Raw genomic sequence first — 23,046 nt, forward strand, 5'->3', positions numbered from 1 at the left:
AGATACAGCTTGAAATAATGACTGCTGTGTGATGCACTGAACACATCTTTGCCTTTTTTTTTTTTTTCTCAGGTGATTTTTTCCAGTGTGGCTTTTCCAAACTGTCCGTGCAGGAGGGTGTTATTCCAACTGTCACTAATAATGATGTATGAGACACAACTTGAACTAAAGACTGTAGTCTGCACCCAGCTTTTGCCTTTTTTCATTGATCGTGCAGGGGCTTTCCAGAGCAGTAAGACTCGCAGAATACAATCTGGTGGTGCCCAAGGCTATGTTATTATAACTGTCACTCAGTAAAAGGAAGCTAAAATAAGTTTTCGCACTTCCCTTGACCATTCCCATGGTTGTTCATTTTTCTTAGGAAGCACCTGCTGTACAATCACATTTATTGAGTTCAAGTTCTGAAGGTAGGATTCTGTGGAAAAAATAAAGAAAGGTTTGTAGATGTCACACATCATCCAATATAATAATGTCCGACAGTCTGGATTACTTTGTAGTGTGAAAAATATAGCCAAGACATTTTTTTAACAAAATCTTTCTTTTTATTCTCCAAGACCAATGATACAATCATTAGAAATGTTTAAAATATCTCACAATGTTTACAGGACCTGTTAGTCCTACAGAAACTGCTGGAAGTTTCACAAATAAATGAGTTCAACCAATGAAAAGATGTGAGACATGTGTGACTTATCAACTAGAACATAAAAATCTGTACAGTATGTGCATGGAAAGCGACTGACAAAGTAAACAAAACGTTCTGCAGCAGTTTACAAACTAAATGTCTATGAAGGTTATTCAAAACAAGGCGTATTCATGTATAAAAGGGTTTATTTCCAGAATATCTCAAGCAAAACACTGTATTTGAGAGACATGTCCTAACATACCGTGCCTAATTTTGCATTTTGCTGCTTTGGACTGGCCAATCTGAATCCATTGACTTATTCCTGTCCTCAGCCTGCAGGTCTCTGCTTTACTAGGTCACTTAATCAGAGAGGAAAATTCATTTTTGGTTAGTTATGAAACCCAAGTGACCCTCAAAGACCTCAAAGCTGTGAACGCCGCCAATCAGTCAACCCCAAGTGTGCTGGATTTCACTCGGAGATGAAAAATCCTGGAACCGACTCCTGCAGCGGATTTGCTGACCACAGCTTCTGATTAACATTACTCGCTAGGCCATTCATAAAGCTCAGGGCTCCGACGTGAGCCGCACATTTGTTAGCTATTTGACACAAACCCAAAACCCGCTTGCGAAACTTTGCGATGTCAATTAAACGTATCATTCAGACAAAACCAATTTATCCTTTTGGTATTATTCATCACTGGCATAAAGCAATTATCAGAAATAGTTCAATCATTGTAACAGTGCAGAGGTTCTTTAAGTCTTTTGCAGTATTGTAAACATGTTCGCTCTTCTCACAGCCAAAAGACGACAGCCTAAAGAAAACAAGGAATCCGATTTTAAAAGCAGATGCATGAAAAAAAAAATATGATCACTTTGAGCCAGAGGGACATTTTTGTGCTCTCACCAGCAGTCAGTCCAGTTTATACCCAAGTTAAAACCCTGATTATTATTGTAGCAGTACTGTATCACACACAGATACAAGAGCATCAAACAATGCTTCATTACTGTATGGACTCCAAGTGGGCTGAACTATGTGCATTCAGGTTTTAGTTGTAAACTCAATCTGGCTCGAGCAGTAAGTGATGACTCTTGTGACCTGGTGATTGGCTGTTTAGCTGTTCCCCTTCCCCCATGGCATCATGGCTTTATTCAAAACAAGGTAAAGACAAAAAGAAATGAAAAAAGAAGTGCTTTGATCCAGATAAAACCAAAAACAAAATTACATTGGATTCCCAGGGTGCTGCCCGCAGCCTCTTAAGTTACAATTTACAAATGAAGTATCACGTGTTGTCTGAATCCAAAACACACACACACACACACACACACACACACACACACACACACACACACACACACACACACACATATATTCAAAGACCGTGATTAAATCTCGTAAAAAAATTACACCATTACAAATATAAAATCGGTGACATTTTTGTTGATCTCTTGTCAATAAGAGATCAATCTGACACATGGTTCACCAAGTAATAAATAAGTTTAGAATTACAATTAGAAACAAAAACAGTATTAAGGAAGCAATTTAGATTGTTAAATTTGGCCGATTATCTGAATGCAAGAAAAAAAAAATTTATCAAATACAAAATTTGCATTATGAAATTTTACATATTCAGTTCTACACAGTCTTCTAGCACATGACCTGGAACATTTGATTTAACTTTTCTCACTTTCATGAAATAATATTTCTGCCATCCATTTTGATATGTTTTGTAAGAAATATTTCATTTTAAACATTAATTATTTTGCATAGTGTTCACCTGTCCTCATACACACAGTTTATGGTCCAGTTAAATATTAAAGGCCGATTCCTCACATCGATTGTGTACGTTATACACGTATTCAGAGCTCATGATTAAAACACATTGTGATTGTAAGGGGGCTTGTAAACTGAAAGAAATATAGGCAACCTCAACACGGCTCTTTGTGAACGTGGAACGACTGAGACAACCGGTGTGTGCTATTGGTCTTGCTCGTACTCACTCGATCTCATTAAATAAAAAGAAAAATGGAAAAATAAATTAATTCGATAAAACATCAGATAAAGAAAGTCAGAAAAGAAACTGAGAGAGGAATATGTCACATATGTGTAAATAAATGCTTCACTCAGTTCAAGACTTGGGTCTAGTTATCTTTGCAAGTGCCCCTCAATGTTTAAGCCAACTGCCCCTCCCTATGTACGCAGCTTTCTAAGGAGGAAAGCAACAACCCAAGCACAGAAAAAAAAGGACTAAAAATCCCATTGATCCGAGTCTGACATCATTCCTTCATTGTTTACATATTGGATATGTGTTTACCTTACAATAAAGATGAAAAAACCATTTTAAATTACTAAGGAGTAAATATACAATTAAGTTATTAATCATTCCCAAAATATTATTCAAGCGTCTTAAATTTGTCCCTCTAACCACTTTGCATAATTTACCATTTTTATATGGCTTATATTGCTTCTTTGTACCATATCTGCTACAATTTTATACATAAATTAAGAAGATCTGAGGGCATATACATAATCAGGTACCATCTAATATATCTGACTTTTCACTCATAAATAAAAAAAAAGATGTTCAGTGTTAAAAGATTTCTAAAATACACTGAGTATGAAAACATGTCTCAGTCAATAGTCAGGGAAATGCATAGCGAATACAATAAAAGTTCTTCTACCATTTCAGTTCAGCAACAGAGCGCTTGCATGGCTCTCACCGGATTCTGCAGTGGAACTCCAGATAGCTCACTATAATGCATGGACTCTGGTCAATTAAAGTACTATAGTTACACTGCTCTCTGAACTGCGCAATTTTTTAGCATTTGTGCTTAGAAACCAATTCCATATGGTCTGTTACTGCAGAGATTTGCGTAGCTTGTGAGCATTGTTATGTAGACCTGTGTAACCCTCCAAACATGGCTGACCTCTTTCAATATGGCCGCCACACAGACTCGTCCATCCTCCCGCTAGAGTTGAGGGCGGTGGGTGAGCTGCTATGGCTGCCGTCTGCCTCTGTGCCTTCAGTCTGAGCTGGCAGGTTGGGGTTGATGCCTGTCGAGGCGCTGGTGCATGGCGGCAGCATCCGCGTTGGGGAACGTTCCCCTCCTGGCACCATGGAGAACTGGTATGAGCCGGACGAAGCCCCGTAGTACAGATACGGCGTGCTGCTGGTCTGGAATGGCCCACTCTGGTTCTGGGTGGAACCTGGGTATGGAGGTGGCAGGTAGGTGTGGTAGTGGGTGGTGCTGGACATGCCTAGAGACATGCCTGATGTCACAGGGGTTGGTGTATAGGTGAATGTGGCAGGGTAGTGCATCCTGGGACTAGAGAAACGTGTCTCGGTCAGAGAAGACAGGCTGGGAAACTGGCGCTCAAACTGGCGTGGGTCGGCTGCAAAAGGGCTCAGATCTGACGTACCTGGAAGATAGAAAAGTAGCCAGTGTGTTTAGTACATTTACTTAATGCAAATTATGGAAGCTGTCAAATACCCATACAGCAAATTTCTATCATTTAATATAAGTTATATTTCACATATCAGAGATGCCGCCCACTTCATGTGCTGATCGTCCCATCTTAAGTTCAGCTAAAATAAAAAGGAAAATAATTGCAAATTGGGCAGTATTTACATTTAAAAAAAAATAAAAAATCACTGACACCCCTAACATCAGAGAACAACGGTTTCACAAGAGAAAGTGACTGACTTATGTACTGAGTTTGTGGGCACTGATGTATAACAATTGTTTAAAATTTTCCTGTATCTGTTATAAAAGCTTCAATGCACAGACAAAAGAGGGCGCTGTGAAGCATTTATTTTAATCCCCACTCTGTGTATGTTTATTATAAACTCGCCAAACGGTGGCTTTTTTATTACTGAGTGATGAGATCTAAATTTCCTAACTCCAAATGTCAAAGAAAACATGGTAAATAAACTACCTAATTTATAATAATCAGTCCGTTTGGGTTCAAGAAAGCTGAAAAATCTGTATACAGATAAGCACACACATTACCAGCCCTGGAGCACGTGCTCTCATGACTGTCATGCTGAAATAGCATCGCAATCAATCTCATTAACACCTATTTATTTCTCCAGTACTGTAGAGTGTGACAGATCTCTCTCATACCTTCTATTGCTAGTGCACGCTTGCTTTATGTATTCCTGTGTACATGCATATTTGCAAAAAAAAAATCAAAGCAGGATAAGAGCAGGATAAAGCAGGAATCCATATGGAAGCAGTTTGAGGGGAAAACAGTTTCCATGGGATGCATAATGAGCAGCCTCAGATGTGGCTGCACGTCTGCGATTAGCCAGAGAGAAGGGGCAGATTTGCTCTTTCAGACCCTCGTTTGGCTTTTCTAAAAATTACAAACCACTAATGGTCTGTGGCTACCGCAGCGCTGGGCCAAAAAAGTGCAAATATAGAAAAAGACTTCCCTAATCCTCTTCCTTCTCATCACCAAACTCGACCATTTACCACAATGGACTTTCTTCTTCTCTCGCCCCCAGCACACTCTCACTCATCAGGCGCCAATCTCATCTTTCATCTGTTTTCCTTATCAGTTCCTCCACCGACCGCTACGTAACCCTTATGCTAGGCTGTAGTTCAGTGCAGTTCAGCTCCACATCGTCGTCACTGTCAGTGTGCTGGAGGAAAGCTGCAGGCCCGCTTTAGCGTGCACGCCTCTGATTGATGAATCGGCACACTTAAGAGAACATGTGTGGCCAATTAGAGACACATCGGGTCCTCACGTTATCAGATTGCTGCCATTTCAGATCGAACAGGAAACAGTCATGGGACATTGCCACAAAATATCCTATACATACCTGATTAGGATTAAGAAAGAAATGAAATTATGGAGACAAACTATATCTAAACTTTGCAAGAAGCTATTTTAAGTACCATATAGTGCCAGTTGTAACCTGCAAATATAACATAATTATTTATATAGCTGAAATACAGGCTATGCACAACAACAACGATGAAAAATTGATTATTATTCTTTCTCAGGCAAGGGATGGACAATTTTTACAAGATTATGTGTCAGGCTTACTAAAATGTATAAAACTGGCTAAATAGCTTGACATAGGTTTAGGTTAAAAAATGATTCCACCTAAATTTGATAAGTTAGTTACATTTTTGTGCAATCATACTGGACCGTTCATTTGCATAGTGGGATATCTAGGAAATTTCTGATTTGTCCATCCGTGCAGTATTGTCTTTATCTCATCCGTACTTAGAGTAAAGAAATATATGTTTAGAACAATACAAAAGACAAGACAAAGCAGTACAGCAGCTGCTAAAAATGAGCCCATATGGGACGACGCCTTCCAACACAGGGACGTTCACTGCTTATCAAAGGAAGAATAGAGGGCATTAGGACCAAGAGGTGCATGTGTCTCTTTGAGGAAAGAACAAAGGCTGACATTGCTGAGATGAAAAGGGGGTGAAATCTAAACTAATCAAACCCAACAAGGCAGCTGGCTAGGGTTCAAAAAAGCAGGCAATGAACAGCCACGCCGAGTCATTTCAACTTTCACGTTTGCCCTGCGCTCAAAGAACACAGTTAGGGTGGAGAGCCGGAGGGGAAAGAAGTTCAAAAAAACGACCTGGCAATGAGTCAAACAGGTGTACTGAAGAAGGAACTTCGTGTTTGTTTCTAGCAGGGTGTATAACATATTCTCTTGTTCAATTAATAAAGGCACGGACATAACAGATCTTGCCCACTCCGACTTGAGCCTTTTACAGCCTCGGCATATTTTGGAAGATGAGTCAGTGACTTTATTCTTTTTTTATTGTTCCTTTTCAAGCTCGTTCAAAAGAAGTTCAAAGAATCATGTGGAAGGGATGGGGCAAAGAGAGATGTTGTCATTCTCTGTATTTTAAACATGACATTGCTAAAATGATATCTGCCGATGAGCAAGTTTTATACAAGCAGTGGATACTTAGTACGCAAAAACAGGAAACTGGAGAGATCTGCTTTGATTTAACTTCAGAGAGTACATTATCACATTGACAAAATCTCTAATGGGATAAATTAATTAAGAAAATACTCAGGCAAAAAGGATACATATACAAACTAGAGCATCCTTAACATAAAATAAAACAAAATAAAAAGTTCAGACTGAAGGTGTGATGTGGATGGTGTGGCAGTTGGGTGTGGGTGGCACAGGTATGTTTAGTACCTGAGAGACGTCTCGGTACATCACTGATGGCGGGCAAGCCCGTGGCTCGGGTGGAGGACAGCGGAGTGGTGGAGTGGATAGAAGGAGATGTCATCTGGCTCAGGTAGGGCGTGTACGGCTGTTCATACGACCACGGCGGAGATGACTGGGACTGCCGTGGGTCTGCAAACGCAACAGAGCCAGTGAAGAAATTAACCGACTGTCTCCACTCATCAATTCAAAGCAGCTTTATGACATGTATAAGTGTTGATAGTATCATGTCTGTAGGAGGTTTGAAGCCTTTGTGCATAATCTTATTGTCATTTTGCTTCTTGTTTTATTGCAAGACCCAAGGGATAGATGGATTTTAGAATGATTATATTACAAACACACTTTGCTGGAAATCACTATTACTCTTGCTGTGCTACGAGAGTCTGCTCTATGACGACGAATAGCAACAATATGAGGAGTAAGACAAGAATCTGTTCCTGTTTGCCTTCCACAGTTTATAAACACGGTGTCCGTACAGGCTGGAGGAAATTCGACAGCAAACATTTACCTCTAAACTTCTCAGAGAACGGAGTACGGCATTCATGTGTAGTTATGAAATAAAATGATCAAATTATTTTATTTAATTAAGGGGATTCTCATCTAAAACGGTATTTGACCGTTTGACTCTCATACCTGAGATCTGTGTCTGTCCCTGTGGGCTGAAGGAGTTTGCTGCGGTGTTGAGAGATGGCCGTGGGCTCTGTGTGGGCACGCCGACCCTCATGGTGCTATGGCGCAGACGTTCTAGTTCACTCAGGCGCTCAGAGAACAAGCCTGGTTTGGGAGGGTCCTCCAGCTTCTGCCTGTGTCCTAAAACAGCGAATAGACCCGAGGTGTTACTTTACCATATTCAAGGCTGGAGTTATTGAAAACATGTCAGCATGTCATCCTTGCCAAATATTTTACAATAAAGCATGAAAAAAATCAACAAAATAAACTAATGTTTTTTTTGCTGTCCGTACTAGTTATCCTCCAAAAAAGCTCCCAGTCAAATTGCTCAGTGACTGAATTTCTCTGTTATCAGAAATGTGAGTAAATGTATGTGTCATGAGAGGTAAACGACCTTCAAAAACAGAGACATCATCCCATAAAAATAACCAGTCACGTCATAAGCACTTCCCCTTGACCCAGATCGTTCATGCCTTCCCTAACGAGTATACTTGAGAGTACTAGAGCAACATATGGAGGCCTATATCACTTCTGTAAAAACGCCACACAAAAGCAGTCTCAGTGAAGCCCATCCTTTCTGTCAATACAGGAGAAGAATATAGCTTTAAAAGAGACTTCTAAAGACTTTTTTTCTATTTAGTCAGAATGTGCCTGCCTGTCTAGTCCTTCTCGGCTCCGCTGAATGGCTCTAAAGTAAATATCAAACAGAAGAAAAGAGAAAACTTCTGCCGAAGCTTGGCAGCTCTCCAGCTGGCTTGAAGAGCCTCAGCTACCTCCAACCCTGCAAAACCTGATTGTGTTCTGAAGTTAAGCTGAGCAAACAGCACTTTGTGAGAAGGAGTCCTCGTCCAAAGGTTAATGTCTGATACAAGTAAGGATCTCGGGTCCGAGTAATCCCTAGGAGCATTCGCCGTGTGTAAGCACTGAGGGAAACATAAGAAATATGCACCTTCCCTGCTGCTGCCGCCGCTGGAAAAGGCAAGCAGTTTAATTTCATTTAACCGAGCTGATTTGGTGAATGAATATACCTCTGTGTCTATATGGAACCAAGCTTGTCACAAATTACACGAGGGCTTACATACGACGTGAAATAGTATCTGCCAATATACTCACCATATTGAATTTTATTAGAGGCATAAAATCACTGAGGGTGTCATGCTTCTTGTTCCATAAATATCAAGGCTGGATGCATCGGACAAACCTGCCAGTGTGTTAGTGAATAGGACAGTTATTCCTCACCACCATCAGCCAGCTCCTAATGTAACTGTATGGCAATGCCAAATCATGTACACCAAGTAATTCTCTCCTAAAAACTGCAGTGTATAAAGAATAAGAGTATTCATATATTACTGTCTAACTATTTCAAATAGCTTTATTAGCTATTAAGCTCCATTTATCAAACCTTCTTACACTACATGGTGTCCAGTGATTATCTTGTGCCCCTGCTCATTCATACAATTATCCAATTATCCAACCACAGTGTACAAACATCAAAATGTGGGGAAATGAAAAAGAAACTCCTCTGAGTATCTCAGAAACCTGAGTAACATGTTTACAAAAACATATGCAACAGTCTTTAGAGTTTACGCAGAATAGTGCAAAAAACAAAAAAACTTTCAGACATGCCTTGTGTGTGAGAGAGGAGGTCAGAGGGCAGAATTTCAGGACTGGTTCTTGTCGCACTTACAAGAAGACTACAGTAACTCAAAGAAGCACTCTTTACAACCGTGGTGAGCAGAACAGCATCTCAGAAAATACAACACATCAAAAACAGCAGACGATCACATTTTCTGTTACACATCACATCCACCGTTTCTACACTGGGAACAGGTTTAAGATAGGAAGAATATTTACTGATCCTATCGCATTTATCTCTCACGGTGACTGCAAGATTTTATATTGTACACTGTGCTGCTGCCACACGATTGGCTGATTGCATAATTGCATAAATAAGCAGGTGTACAGGGTGTAAGTGGTCCGTGAGTGTATACATGTATATGGCTAGAATTACAATAAAACTCTACACTGCTTTTACATTTGTTTTATACAAATGTTCCTTCACATAAACCCTAAAATTGGAGCATTTCAATTTTTTATTTTTTTAGAGTTATATTGAGAGAAATCCTGTGTAATTTAAAGCATGAACGTGTGAGTAGACTATACGTAAGACTTAACACTCAGAAGCTGTGAATGATTCAGCTGCAACAAAGGAAATTCCATAATGCTCACAACCTCCTTAAGAAATAAAAGGTTTACTTTAGGTTTATAATTAAATCCAGCAGGTCAGTGGTTAGAGTCATAATTGAAGATAACAGTAATAACAAACAACAGATCGTATCCCAAATGATGATCTTGTGCAAGTCGTACGTGTCCCGACATAAATAATGAGGCTGTGAAGCAATTCTCTACCAGAAAAAAAACATTAAAAAGGCTTATTGAAAGCACACGCTGACTCTAACCCTTTGGCACAAGGAAAACTGTGAAAGCTGGCTTTTACGGAAAAAGAAAATGTCATGGACAGTAAATAATATGAACGAATAAATACTGAGAGGCTGTAGTTCTGGAAAAGTTGTCTGCTTGCATGTGAATTTGCCATCTGATAGCGTTCGAATCTGCAAAAACACCCTTAACTCGTTAAACACCACAGCGCTCATCAACATCAAATATCAGCCCGGGCCGTCAGGGTACATCAATCATCCAGTGGCGACACAGGGAATAAAACGGATGGAAGAAGAAAGGGAAACATACATCCGTCTAGATTTCATTTCTTTAATTGCTGTGCTGTGGGGAGGGTTGACTCCTCTGAAGAGCGAAACAATGGATTATTTCATATGGCAGCTCCGTGTGAGGAGCCTGTGAAATTAGCAAGCAGGGGAAAAAACAGCAGCGAAAGACGGGACAAGGCCAAACGCCTGTCTGCTCGCAGGATCAGAAAGGAGGGCAGTGGGTGGGAGGGAGTAAGAGCAAGAGAGAGAAAAGAGAGAACAAGGCAGCCAAGCAGTGCTGGAGATTTGCCAGTCGCTTGTGTGGTCTGTGTGTTCCAGGATTCAGGAAGCAAAGTACGCCAAGAAAGGGCACAAATACTACCAGAACTTTATAAATCAACAGGCTGGCTTCAGCTAGCAGACGCCACGCAACTTCACAACAAAAACAATTTGTTAAAAAAAAAGTTTAAAATGAATCGCTAGAAGAAAAAAAAATGACACAATTCACTTTATGACTGAAAACCAAATGAGATGGATTAAGGCTCACCTTGCATATTTTCTAGTGAACACTGCTAGAAAATTGGCTAAGCATTCCAAATGAAGATGAATGTACCCTGAGTGCTGGATGCTGCTGGAGAAATTGCTTGCCATAGTCCCTGAAACCTTTTTAAACATGTCTGTGCAGGGAAATGGTTACAGTAATATGAACACACCGTTCTGTTCTCACATTGTGCCGGCTGCGTCGGCGACTTTCACAGCGGGAGTGGGGGTGTAGGAGTGAAGCAGGGGGTGTGGGGGGGACTGTGTGTGCAGGGGAAAAATATTAGTAGATTTTACCAAACTGTATACTGTAGCTCCATCCAAGCCATTGGCTTGCTGTCGTTAATAGGAGATCCAACGTTTTCCTCTTGGCCAACACCAACAAGTAACATCTTAAGTTCACTTCACAATTGGAAGTGTGCTTAGAGAAAGTACATCAGGATTATTTCTCATGCAAGTCAACCCGGACTGGGTTTGTTTTCAATGGGCCGTGCGGCCTTTGTCTGAGAGACCTGCTGTGAGCGTTTTTGTTGTGGGAGCCTACCTGTCGAGACATGCGCTAAACGTTCAAAGCCTCGAGGAACTTCACAAATTCACCACTAATGCTCATTTCTGGCTCTGGTAATTAGAGTGGCTCCACACACAAACCGCAACGTAAACAGATCTACATTAGTAGCATTATTATTGTCAGAGTTAATGCTAACATCACTCTATACTGTTAGCAAGTGTGAGTTCAGTACACCACAAAATGTTACGTTTAAACTGACCTTAAAGATAAACGTACGGTGCAATTATGTGTTAATAGATAATCATTTGAGATGATTGAAGAAGGAAAGCAAAGGGATGACAATAAAGAAAACTAGGTAGAGAAGAACGACAGTTCAACATCATTTACATCCATCTGAAATTGACAAACATGGAGGTAAAGCTTTGAAGTCTTTCTGGCTACCTCTTTATGGGAGTCCTCAATGAGACAATAGCTCTTTTCCAGCCGTCTGCATGGCAGTCAAAACACACGGGCTCGTGCAGTAGCTCGGAAAATACAGAACCTTTTCATAAAACAGACAGTGTGTTTTCCATCTCGCTAACGTAATATACGGTAATACACACACCAGACCTGCCTTCTACTGTAAATGATTCCGTTTGACTCAACAAATGTTACATGAATTCATCATTTAATCCTGGAGAGACTGAACCTCTGGACTGCGGTATATTATCTCAAAGACAAAACGGTAACATCCAGCTGAAATGAGTCTGCACTGGTCGAAGAAAGCCAGTATGAACAGCAAGAGATCTTAAACGATCTTAAATGAGAAGTCATAATTTCTCATGATAATGATAATTTCCCTAGAGCATTAATAACAACATGCTACATGGACATGAGTACAACAATTGCACAAGTTACTACAAGAAAGACAAGTAATAAGAAAAACAACAGGGAAAGGTGTAGCTCAGTGGTTATGATGTTGGACTAATATTCTGAGGTTGGTGAGTTCAAATTTCAGGACCACCAATGCTGCATCTGTTCCTTAAGCCTTATCTGCTCTGTGTATAAAACAATTAGACTAAGTGTAAGTGTAATGTAAGAGTGCCTGAATACAGCTCATAAACAACCGCATTCTCCTGATGCATCATACAAACCTAATAAAATTCCTGAACATTCCTCAAACCTATTATTATCACTCTGTAATCTTTTTCATACTTTACTAAAGATATCCATCTGTTGCAAAATCGAACACATTACTAAAGTGCACCATTATTTCTGCAATCAGGGACATTCTTTGTTCAGATCCCAAATGTGTAACATTCCACAAACGGTTTTAAAAATGTTCTCCATATGCCCGACACTAATAGTATCTCCTGTGGTATCATACTGTATTTATATATATATATATATATGTTTGGTTTCACATATAACATTGACTTGTATTGATTTTGGACTGTCACGCCTTTCTCCTCAGCCCAGTTTAAACAGATTATCTGATCTATTACCAGCAAATCAGAGACAAATATGCGTCAAGTCCTTAAGAATGCTGGTACGCTGGTGGTCTGCAGGCCCGGGTGTCAGGCACGGCAGATGGACTAACACAGAGCCCTCTATTAAACATCTGACCAGCCCCTCCCAATCCATTAGCTGAAATTGCTCTTAATAACCAGCACTACACCAGTCCTGCTACATAATTACTACACTGTTCACTTCACACTCAGGTGAGGCCTTGTGCTTAATGAAAATGTTTTTTGGGATATTATTTTTTTGTAGCACAGCATAAAGCTTTTGTTAAAGGCTGAAATAAAAGATATTTGGGGAAAATCGTGAATAATTATTTTTTATTACTTTCGGGATTGGATTCAGAGAAGCTGAAAATCAATTAACTGTAAATAAAAGATAATCTGAATGAATCAACAGACTGAATACTATTTGCTGTACAGTAAATTAAGAATGATTTGATTCAATTCCTTCATCAAACTGGGAGTAGATTCAGCAAGTCAAGCTTCTTTAATACATGTGTGAACGTCTTAATAAAGGCATGGATTGTATGATGATATAATAAGTTAAAATGTCACACTTTTCTGAGATATTGTGGATCTGGTCAATATTTCTGTAACAGTTTGAATTTGAACTGTAAAGTCAGTACCTCCAGAAGTTTTTTGTGTAATTGTTGTGACCAAAAATACCTGATTTCGCTGTGGCATTTTATTTTTTTTTTTTTTGCCAGAACTGAAAGCTGAGGTTTCTTCTTTTAACCTCCTACAGTACCAGTGAACACATATGTAATTACTTCCTATTATAGCTGTACTCATGTTCAATGTACATAATTTGCAGAACAGGCTGAATGCATGTTGTGATGACGTCACATCTGGAGAAAACCTGTGGTCATTTACAAGGTCCTCTGAATAATTGCAGTGTGCTTGATTGAAAATCATGAAATCTTGGAGGGACTGTAAAGTTTCTCTGAAAGAATTTTACGATTCTTAGTCATAATATTGTTGCATTCTTAATGTTAGTCTCCTCATCCATAATTAGCTACTGTTTAGCTGTAGCCAGAGCATTGTGTGCTTTATGGCTCCAATTATAGAAGACACTCATGGCTTTATTGCATTAATTTGTGGTATTTCTGTTTTAACATAGCCTAGACTAGGGGTATTTACTAGGGCACTTTTCTGCTCTCTGAGTGCTTATTCATAAGCATATAAAATTTGAAGATGTTACCTTCAACCACTAAAATTCTGTGCATGATTTTCCAAACAGAGGTAAAAACATCTCACACTGAATGCCAACTGTGTTCTGATGATTTTATTTCAGACTTGCGGCAATAAAATAATTCATTTGTTTATACTGACTGAAAATGTCAGATGGAGTGAAACACAAGTGTAGTTGTAAGAGGGTTAATAAATCCACCTTCAAGAAATTGTAAGCATATAAATATTAATAAAAAAATAATAAAATATAAATAATGAATTATTTGTTTTATTTTTACGTCTTAATTCCCACTGTTATCTTGCCTAACTGTGGCTGCATGAAGTCTGTGGTGCAAATCGAGTGCTGGAATCAAAAATTCCAGCTTCTGGCTTCACATAATTGGAGGATTTACTAGATTTAGCAGCAATTAAACGCTCTAAAAACACCAAACTGCCGTGCAAATCAACACCGGTTCTCTTAGCATGTCGCGCAAACCAGTGCTTGTGTCTGTTAAGTAACGTTGCTGCTGCTTGTAGCCGTAAGTGCATTGTGAATTCTGTCAGTATTATATGTCCAGGAATGTTTACGAGCCTGAAGCCCTGCCGACTTTGTGTGTGATATACATGGGAGAATTCATAAACATGCAGACAGAGGCAGCTTGACTGCACACCCACAGGAGGTTGCACAACTCAAGATGCCTCTGCATGTGTCATTTCCTGCCTGGCCACCTGCCTTTTGCTTAGCAAGAGCTCATGAGAATGAGAGATGAGAAAGAACAAGAAACAGAGAGAAAGCAAATGGGAAAGTAAACAAGGTTGAGGGTATATTTTAGAAAGTTGTTTTTTTTAAAAAGTGGCACAATGTTTTTACACCATTAAATAAAGGGGTGTTAGAGAAGCTATATCTATTTGCTAGCATGTAAAGGTATTGTGACTATGTGCCTTTATTGCACAAGAACAAAAGTGCAGTAACGACACAATCACCAAAGTTAATGTCCTGTGAATCGTTTAATCAGTTCACAGCATGAGTTAATCGTTTTCACAAAATAAAGTGATTTATGGTGATGATTAAAGCTTTAAATGCTATCTTTAAATACATCAATCTGCCTGAGAGGAAGAGAGGAAGTAGGAAATTGGCTAAAGCTGACACACTTTCATTATTACTGTGATGTTTATTGTGCATTAGAAATGAGCTGTATTATCTCTATAAGTTTGCTTAATAAATATAATACATTTACTTTTTTTTCAAGCTTGTGGTGGGTCTATGTGTTCCTACCTCATACACACACTTCTTCACACTTAAGTGCAGTTTATCATAGCTAATCTGTCTATCAGCATATTTAAGGAGGTGTGAAGAAACCAGAGAACCCTGAGGAAACCCATGTGAACACATGCACATAAACATGCACAGACAGGAACGAAGCAGGGAGCCTGGAGCATGGAGCCGTGAAGCAGCAACGCTACCCTCTGCCTGGAAAAGTAAACTATGAACTGAAAAAAATAAAACAAACCTATCTAGAAGAACCCATTTAAACCATCAATCTATCACTGTAACCATTCAGTCCCACAATATCCAGCGATACATGTACACACACACACACACACACACACACACACACACACACACACACACACACACTCCACTAAACCCCTACTGTTTACATCAACAGAGGCCATGTCAAGCAGACGTTGGCTTCTGTTTGCCTTGAAACAAAACTGCAACAAAGCTGAGATGAATCAGGGGTGTGTGAGCTTAAAGACTGTCAAATCACTGATGCCATGGGGTATTTTTAATTCCATGATGAATAATGATCCCACACGATATGAAATGGTTTCAAACATCTGCTGCCAGATGTGTTAATCGAGAGAAACAGGAGAAGGAAAAAAAATACATGCTGTTTGTGAAGTGATAGTATTGAATTTGCAGCCAAAAATAGTTAGCTGTCAAAAATATATCTATATATATATAAGAATAAAATTGTGGTAGGAACAGCTGTGTGCCAGGCTGCTTGGCTCCCATATTGCTATTTCTCCTTTTTTAAAGACAAACACACTATTATGGGTGTACAGCACACAGTGTACTGCTTAACGGGTGATGGCAGAAGTACTGAACGTTTGTGACAGCAGACAAGCAGATGGTTAGGGAAGCAGACTTAAAGAGAAGTGTTGCGCTTCTAAATGCATGCAAATGCATTATGTGTAGTGAGAAAAAAAAGGAAGTGCACAATCTAACACAATCGTTTACCAAAAAGTCCATGATGTCAGAAGGTGGTTGCTAAGGACCTCATTGACTTGTAAACAGGAATGTTATTCAAATGATTGTAACCGTCATGTCACATCATAAAACCTGGAGTTCTATCAAATAAATGATGCACAAATGATGACAGGAGATATTTACAATCTGTCAGTCTGGATTAATAGGCACAGCAATCCAAGCCTGATTATATGATCAGTCTTACCACAAAAAGGTTGTGTTTTGCAGACCTTTGACCATAATGTCAATCTGCAACAGACTGTAACCTAAACAGTCACTCAACCGTGTGAGGCTCTTGTTCTTTTCTGTGCCACATGAAAGTCATTTATGACAGCTTGTGTGTATTTACAGCTTCGGGGGCCTCGTGTGAAAACTGAAATTCAGCAGCCATGTTATTTTTTTTTTTCTCCAGGTAAAAAGAACACTCATGTTCTGTGTTAAAGCATGAAGCACATAAACGCTCTTTGCTTTGTGCAAGTTATAACATTAACTCTGATGAAAGGTCCATTTTCAAAGCTGAACAGTGACTGAAGCATTTTTTGCCAGACAGTGTTCTTCGTTCTAGACTGCAATGATACGGGATTCAAACTGTGTGAAGTGACCCATGCTAGGCAAAAATAAGAAATAAACATTAAATGATTTCTAAAACAGCAAGAACAACAAGTCTGACTTTAGTTTGCAATAAATATTAAAATGCTCTCTTTTTACAATCCACAGTAACCCTGAATTAGCAGCTTAAAAATGACGCGTATCGCCTCTAGACATTATTAGGTGTGTGTGTATGTGTGTGTGTGTGTGTGTGTGTGTGTGCATACGCATGCTAAAGAGTGGGCTTTAGGTTAAAGGTTGAGCGGCTGGCACTACACATTGAAGGATGCAGACAAGAGGCAGATACAGTAAACATTTGCGTAAGGCGAACGGCTCCACAGCACGTGTTTGTGTTTGCCTCTCACTTAGCATGCCTGTTGCTGCTCAAAGGCTGCCTTTGTGCTTTCAGGCATGCTGGATCCATTTTTTAAAACAGTGCCCTAACACGATCCATGCATCCATTCATCCATCATCTTTTTCCCGCCAGCCCACAGACTCTGGCCCTACTTCCCACCTCTGGGCTGAGAAAAGGGGCAAAATGCCAGCTGGGGCGGCACGTGGTCGAACCGCACCATTCATCTCTCAGAGTGGTTTTACATGCATGCATGCACCTCTTTGTGCGCTTTTAATCATTATCACATGACGGTTGATATTTGGGGGTTACTCACTCCTTGGTTCTCGTGGTCCATCCACTGTGACCTTTATGGCTCGGTGGTAAGTGGCCACTTGAGGAGGGTTGGTGAATACTGTGATTGTCAGAGTGAAGCTCTTTCCTGCAAGACACAAAAAGGTTCATAGCCCGTTAGTACGCAGCACAATGTGCCACATTCACTGCACGCTGTGCATTTGCATTTTCTTTGCTGCTGGTGATGACGGTGCTTGTGGGATTTTAACTGCCATGGGAGTACATAACGTTTGAAACACTGAGGAAACAATAGACAGCAATGTCAAAAGGAAAAAAAAAAACAGAGCAAAATGTCCATTGTGTCAGCATTTACTGCAGATAATGCTCACAGTGCATCAGTCATTTCCTATAGCACTAATATAGCTTTATTTCAATGTATGACAATGAGGTAGTTTTTTATTTTATAACCTGCTACCCAGCATGGAGTCGTTCTCCGTTACGCTCAGACTGATGCTATAAAACTGTGCTGAAGGCGTTGAATGTAAAGACAACCCCAAAGACAGTCCCCATGGTGCCTCATCTATCCTCACATGACCTTTCATTTAGTGCAGACTTCAGACATCCACTTTGTTGTAAGTTAAGACCAAATCTTAACTTACAACTTTCATGCAATTACAAAACATATCACTTTAAGAACGGGATCGAAAAATCGAAAAAGGTCTTTAACTTTGATCTGACATGCTGTGAGCTATGTGGATGTTGTCACGCAGCAGAAATATTAATAGATGTCACTCTGTGAGCACAACACAGGAAGCTCCAGAGTGGCTTCAAAAGTAACAAACTCAGCAACAAGAGTAATCTGCAAAGTATGCTGTGAAGTCAGGCATGACACATTCTCTGAGCTGCAATCTGCTGCTGAGACAGGAAGAGGTGGGCGGAAAATGAGTGACTCAGTGGAGCGGCCAGCTTTGCTCCGCTTTGCATGTGTATCAGGGTGCGCGGCTGGCTCAAAACTTTGCAGATTGGGTTTGTGTGTGTTTCTTTTATTTGCTTCAATGTGCAAATCTCTTTTATGAAACTTAAGAACAAAAAAAAAATATCAAACTGAAACACAATATATATATATATATATATAAATAACCTCTGATTGTTGCCTTGTCAAAACACGGAGCCTGTGATCATAAAAAGACCATTCCAGAAGCACTTGCCATGCATTGTATATAAGCTCTGACCTTGACTATTTCACTGAGGCTATTACTGTAAATCGCGTCTCTTGCTGTGTGTGCTGCTGCTATATTCGTTCTCATTTTTTCTCCCTCAGGAATCTGTCCTTAAGCCCCCAAAATGCAAGTTTGTGTCCAACAATCAAACCCAACCCAGCCCTTCCCAGTAACCAGATCCCGAAGCCACACCGCAGGCTAGCGCTGTGCCCAGCCACCAGACCAACGCCCTCCTCTCCCCTGCATCAAGCAACTCCACACCACCAACTAAAAATACCCCCCCAATACCACCCTCTCCCGTTGCTCAGGTTTCTGAGTTCACAACAGTTCCCTCAATGCCGACTTTCATTTTCTGACAGAATTACTGTGAAAATAGCTATACCTTGTCAATCCAGTTTGCTAATTATGGACACTGATTGATTTAGTAGCAAAGTGTTGACTTTGTAAATCATGTTATGAACGTTTGGCTGAAAGTAGACGACAGATTAAGAAGGGTGTAAGGCTATCTCTTTTTCATTTTCAGCCTTGTTGATTTTGGTTGTTCATATCTAAGTCTCATCTGTTGCATGCAGGATTGTTTCCCTTATTTAATTTCCTTATGCTCTGCTACCTTCCCCTGTGACTTCCGCCTGCAGATCTCGTATCAGAGATAGGAGAAACCCAAGCCTGGTGAGGTGTATGTTTCAGTGCGGGCCAGAGCCCTCTTCTCTGTGACAGCTGCACAGAGATAACACACTCTCTCTGTTTCACATATACTGTACACACAAGTATGCTAAGGCATGTGTGTAGGGATACGTATTACATTAAACAAGCAAGCAAACAAACAAACAAACAAAAAAAACGCTTGAGCCAGCGGCTAGAAGGAAGTCAGATATCTGTCAATGCAGATTTTGCAAATACTGTTCATTTCACCATGTCCACTTTAAAAAAAAAGACTGACAGGTCTGCTTCAGAAGAGAATATTTATAACCAACTAATTATACTTTCATATTACCTTGTTTGAATTTCATGTCATCTTCAACTGAACATTTATTAACACGTTTTGTTCTTTAAGGCTTTGAAATGAGGCCCTTTTAGGGTTCCTTAAGTGAACACCTAAGTGTTTAACTCTAAGGGACCGTAAAGATTAAGAAGGCAAGTCTGGACGACACTCAGGGAGGCTCGCCTGCCTCCAGCATCAGACTGCTCGCTCTTCTGATCCATCTGCCTGTACTGTCTTCTTCAAAGGCCTGCTTTCTGAACAAGGGTCTTTCCAAAGGATCACAAGGCCTATTTTTTTTTTTAGCAGTAATTACTCCCATATCAAAAGCAGTATTCATCTACACGTGCCCAGCCTGTGTGCACTTTAGGCCCACGTTCACATAGAGCATCTGTTTGTAAACTGCATTACCTCAGTGCAAAGTGAATAAATACATATGTTTGTAAAATATCCTTATAAATAATTATCATGAAAATCACAAGCTCGAACTTCAAAGGCAGAAATGTTTAAACATACCCGCACGCTTTCTTTCGTTTTTTTTTTGTCCTTTAGCAAGGAAGTACTCAAATTACATTCCGTGACATATAATGCAGCAATCTCTCAGTAGCATGTTTACATGTGCTTTCAACTGATACAACTTCAGAGGCCTCCAGTAATCAATCGTAGACGTGATGCATATTCATGAATCCCAGTCATGAACTGTTTGTTAAACCATGCTGTGCATCCATGGTAAAAGTGCGGTTTAGTATCTCAATAGATAATCTACCACATGCAGAGGTTTCACTACTACGCTCTGTTTCTTGCCTTGTAAACAGGAGCTGCTACATGTGGTTTTGCTGCATCATGTGATTCACACACAAAAAAAATTTCTAATACTTATGTTTATACTGAAAATCCACAAAAGATACTGACCTCGCCCACTCCTCCCGACGAACCTCAAGTCGTTAAAGCGTGCCACCTGATTCTTCATGACGGCTGAGGCATTCCTCAGCTCTGCCGAGTAGTTCTCATCGTTTCCTGCCATAACTGTAACCACGGTTCCATCAGGAACGTCCCCCAGTGCAACAACCTGGACCAGGACGAAGAACACTGTCATTCCATGCCCTTGTTTGAATTAATATTTTCAGTAAGTAATTATCAGCTAATCTCTGAGCACACCCACTTAATGATAATAAGAAAAACAATTTACTGACTGCTATAATGAGCTAATATAACTCATATATAACTAAGATATATATATATATATATATATATATATATATATATATATATATATATGTGTGTGTGTGTGTGTGTGTGTGTGTGTGTGTGTGTGTATTTATATATAATGTGCTGTGAAGATCCAGTTTTTCATTCAAGTGTGCAAATCAAAATGAAAATGAAAGTGCCACCGAAATGTATGATTAAAGCAAGAAAATGATAATTACTCATGCAAGTTTTAAAACCACACATTTAAAACAAAAGGTTTGTAGTTGAATACTGAAATACAGTACACTTAAAAACTGAGGTATAAATTACATTGAAATCGCATAGAGAAAAATCCACATGTGGCCTGAAATCAGTAAAATGAATAAAAAAATTCTAGAAATGCAAATGATAAAAAAAAAAAATCCACACTCTATAACAGTTTGTCTGATTTAATTCTGTTTGGAATAGACTCACTCATCACGCAGGAACAATGGGTTGATTAAAACTATGTACCTCATAAAACCTTAACAAATACCAAATACTCAAACTTTAGCAAATCAGACCCACATGTTTTAAGCTTTTTTTTTTTGCATTTTTTTTTGCACTTTTTGCATTTTTGCTAACAATTTTCCTGTTCCTTTACTTTACAGCTCAAGTTGCAAAAGCCATAAAGGCAACTGTATTCGGTTTAAAATAACATGGAGATGGATGTAAGGACACTCTGGAGTAGATTAAGGGATCTGTTTACCACGAATCTATTTTTACTGTTTATTGAACCCTAGAATGACTTTAGTTGATGTGCAGAAAAGGTAAAACAGTGGTGCGATTGTTGCTGCACTTTCCATCATCTTGTTTCTACCATTACTGGAACTGAAAAGCACTTTTGGGCATAAAGCTTTCTACACGTTTATGTTAGAGCAATAAAGCACGTGCATTTCTATATAATAATAAAGATATATATATACTGTACATTATGAATTTGGACTTCAGAACCGGGCTCGATCGGGACTCACCTTGAAGGCGACCGGCAGAGTTTTGTTACACCTCCAGTGAGACGGCAGCACGGAGCAGAGGAAGTTGGGGCTGTCGGTGCGCACGAGCTCGGCGGGGTGGTCGGCGATGATCTCCACCATGGTGCGGTTGTCGTGCGTGCGCAGTCTCGGCACCGCCGCCGTGTTCGCCTCGTGCTGCGTCGCTCCCGCCGCGCTCGCATCCGCCGCTTTCCCGGGCAGAGCCTGCACTCCGTTTGACGGCGGGCTGAACCTCCTGCTGCTGCTCGGATCTATCGGAATGCGCATTACACAGAAACACACACACGCACGTACACACACAAATCAGACCGTCAGGCTGCTTCAGATCAAATCGCCAGTCTGTTTTTTTTAATAGTCTTTTTTGAGCCCCTCTGAGCGCTCGCGCTCTGGACACGCGTTAACGGTTCTCTAGTATGTCATAGTGGAAAAGCGGCGTCCTGTCTGTGTTGCATGTGCGCGCGCGCGCCCTCGAAGGTGAAATCGAAATAACTCGTTCCTCGTGAGAATCAGCCTCAAAGCCTCGCGCGCGATCTTTGTCGTTTGGCTGCTTTTTTCAGCTTAAAAGAGTCAGAGGCATCGTTCTGTTCTTGATCGAACTCAGTCGTTTTTCCGCGGTTTGAAGTTTACAGACAACGAAGCGAAGGTCCGAGAGAAAAGCGAGTGTACGCGCATCCAGGAGGAAAAGCAGAATAAGGTCTCGCTTTAAACCCGAATGGTTTAAACACATGCTGCGTCAAAAGGGAGGAAAACTCGAATACTTCTGCCTAATAGCTTCTAATTCAAAGATGCCGTAAAATATTCAACTTTTCCCCACAAGTTGGCACGGACGCAGTAATAAAAGAAAAAACCTCCGAAAGTTGCGGTTGGAGATGGAGGAGATGATGGAGGAGATGATGTAGGAGATGGAGAAGATGGAGGAGATGGAGAAGATAGGAAAAGCCGCAGCTTTTTTGGTCTCGTTGTGCGGTTTGTCTTTGGAGGCAGGCGCTTTGGCGAGCTCAGGTTTTGTGGTTTATATACGTGCACACGCGAGATGATTATTATGCTGATGAGCCTCGAGCACGTGGTGTTCAGGACCGGACATTTCATTTCTCTCAATCCAAACAAACCAAATGAATGACTCACTTTAACGCGCTGCTCCACAAACACTGATACTGCGGATGATACAGTTTGTGTTTCAGATCCGAACTCACATTACAGAACATTACAAGTCATCCAAACTAGATTAGACCT

At 40.2% G+C, this 23,046-nt stretch overlaps 1 protein-coding gene across 1 annotated transcript; it reads right to left on the reverse strand.

Annotated features, from left to right (window-relative positions):
• Nucleotides 1–519: 519 nt before the first annotated feature.
• On the reverse strand, nt 520–22,904 carry runx2a (RUNX family transcription factor 2a). Its single transcript, XM_027172115.2, has 6 exons — nt 21,796–22,904; nt 20,507–20,663; nt 17,439–17,543; nt 7,468–7,644; nt 6,805–6,966; nt 520–4,040 (listed from the first exon to the last, which is right to left on the reverse strand). The coding sequence occupies exons 1-6, from the start codon at nt 22,078–22,080 to the stop codon at nt 3,553–3,555; spliced, it is 1,374 nt and encodes a 457-aa protein (XP_027027916.2). The 5' UTR covers nt 22,081–22,904; the 3' UTR covers nt 520–3,552.
• Between the last annotated feature and the right edge of the window lie 142 nt (nt 22,905–23,046).

This window comes from Tachysurus fulvidraco, chromosome 12 (genome assembly GCF_022655615.1).
Source record: "Tachysurus fulvidraco isolate hzauxx_2018 chromosome 12, HZAU_PFXX_2.0, whole genome shotgun sequence".
NCBI classification, from domain to species: Eukaryota; Metazoa; Chordata; class Actinopteri; order Siluriformes; family Bagridae; genus Tachysurus; species Tachysurus fulvidraco.

Bases quoted from the DNA above. Each gene is read 5' to 3' on its own strand.
- runx2a (XM_027172115.2), bottom strand. From the start codon at position 22,080: ATGCGCATTCCGATAGATCCGAGCAGCAGCAGGAGGTTCAGCCCGCCG. The intron at 20,664-21,795 runs GTGAGTCCCGAT...GTCCTGGTCCAG, and splicing joins CTCTGCCGGTCGCCTTCAAG to GTTGTTGCACTGGGGGACGT. The intron at 6,967-7,467 runs GTATGAGAGTCA...TTGCGTTTGCAG, and splicing joins GGGACAGACACAGATCTCAG to ACCCACGGCAGTCCCAGTCA.